This window comes from Fragaria vesca, unplaced genomic scaffold (assembly GCF_000184155.1).
Source record: "Fragaria vesca subsp. vesca unplaced genomic scaffold, FraVesHawaii_1.0 scf0510250, whole genome shotgun sequence".
Lineage (NCBI taxonomy): Eukaryota > Viridiplantae > Streptophyta > Magnoliopsida > Rosales > Rosaceae > Fragaria > Fragaria vesca.
In genome coordinates this window covers 1-711 of record NW_004440725.1, presented here as the reverse complement: position 1 = coordinate 711, position 711 = coordinate 1, and the positions used below count along the sequence as shown (strand labels likewise).

The following is a 711-nucleotide window of genomic DNA, read 5'->3' as shown; positions in this document are numbered from 1 at the left end:
GTCATGATTTCGCTCGACTCTTGATACTTGTAAGTTTATGTCATGATTTAGACAATTGAGTGTGGCTAACATCATGAAACAAGTGGACAGTTAATGCAATTGACCAGCAGCGTGCTTACCCTTTGGCTTGCGTGCTTACCCTTTGGCTTGCGTGCTTACCCCTTGGCTTGCGGGCTTACCCTTTGGCTTGCTTTAAACCACTTTCTTCAACAAAAGGCTTCCCCAGTTTACACCGAACCAGTTTCAATCCCTTTCAAGTTTTTACTGTTATCAATGGAAAAACTCAGCCCGAACGATCTTCCTTTCTTCCTTGCCAAGTTTGACAAGGTGGGGATTAACGACACTGAATTGGTATGAGTTATTTCATGAAATTTTATACTCCCGTTGCATCTATCAGTCCTAATCATTTCTTTGACGTTGCAGGAGATACCATTGTCATTTTCTAACAAATACATGGTAGAAGACAACGAAAAACATGGTTCGGTTCACTTGGACGGTTATAACCGAAGCTGGGAAGTTTCTGTGCGACGACGTCATGATTTCGTTGTGTTGGGCAGAGGATGGAAGAAATTTGTGAGAGATGTCATCCAAGACTATGAAAAGGCTTGCATTGTGTTTGAGTACAAGGGATATATGTCCTTCACTGTTAGGGCATTTTACGATGATGGAAACATTGTCGTGGACGTTCCCCTCAACATGAGTCATCTCTCA

At 42.3% G+C, this 711-nt stretch overlaps 1 protein-coding gene across 1 annotated transcript; it reads left to right on the top strand.

Annotated features, from left to right (window-relative positions):
• Positions 1 to 205: 205 nt before the first annotated feature.
• LOC101310659 lies at positions 206 to 684 on the top strand (the record flags this gene model as incomplete). Its single annotated transcript, XM_004309256.1, has 2 exons — positions 206 to 351; positions 424 to 684. Coding segments are annotated over exons 1-2 (339 nt in total), but the record flags the coding sequence as incomplete, so codon positions are not given.
• Between the last annotated feature and the right edge of the window lie 27 nt (positions 685 to 711).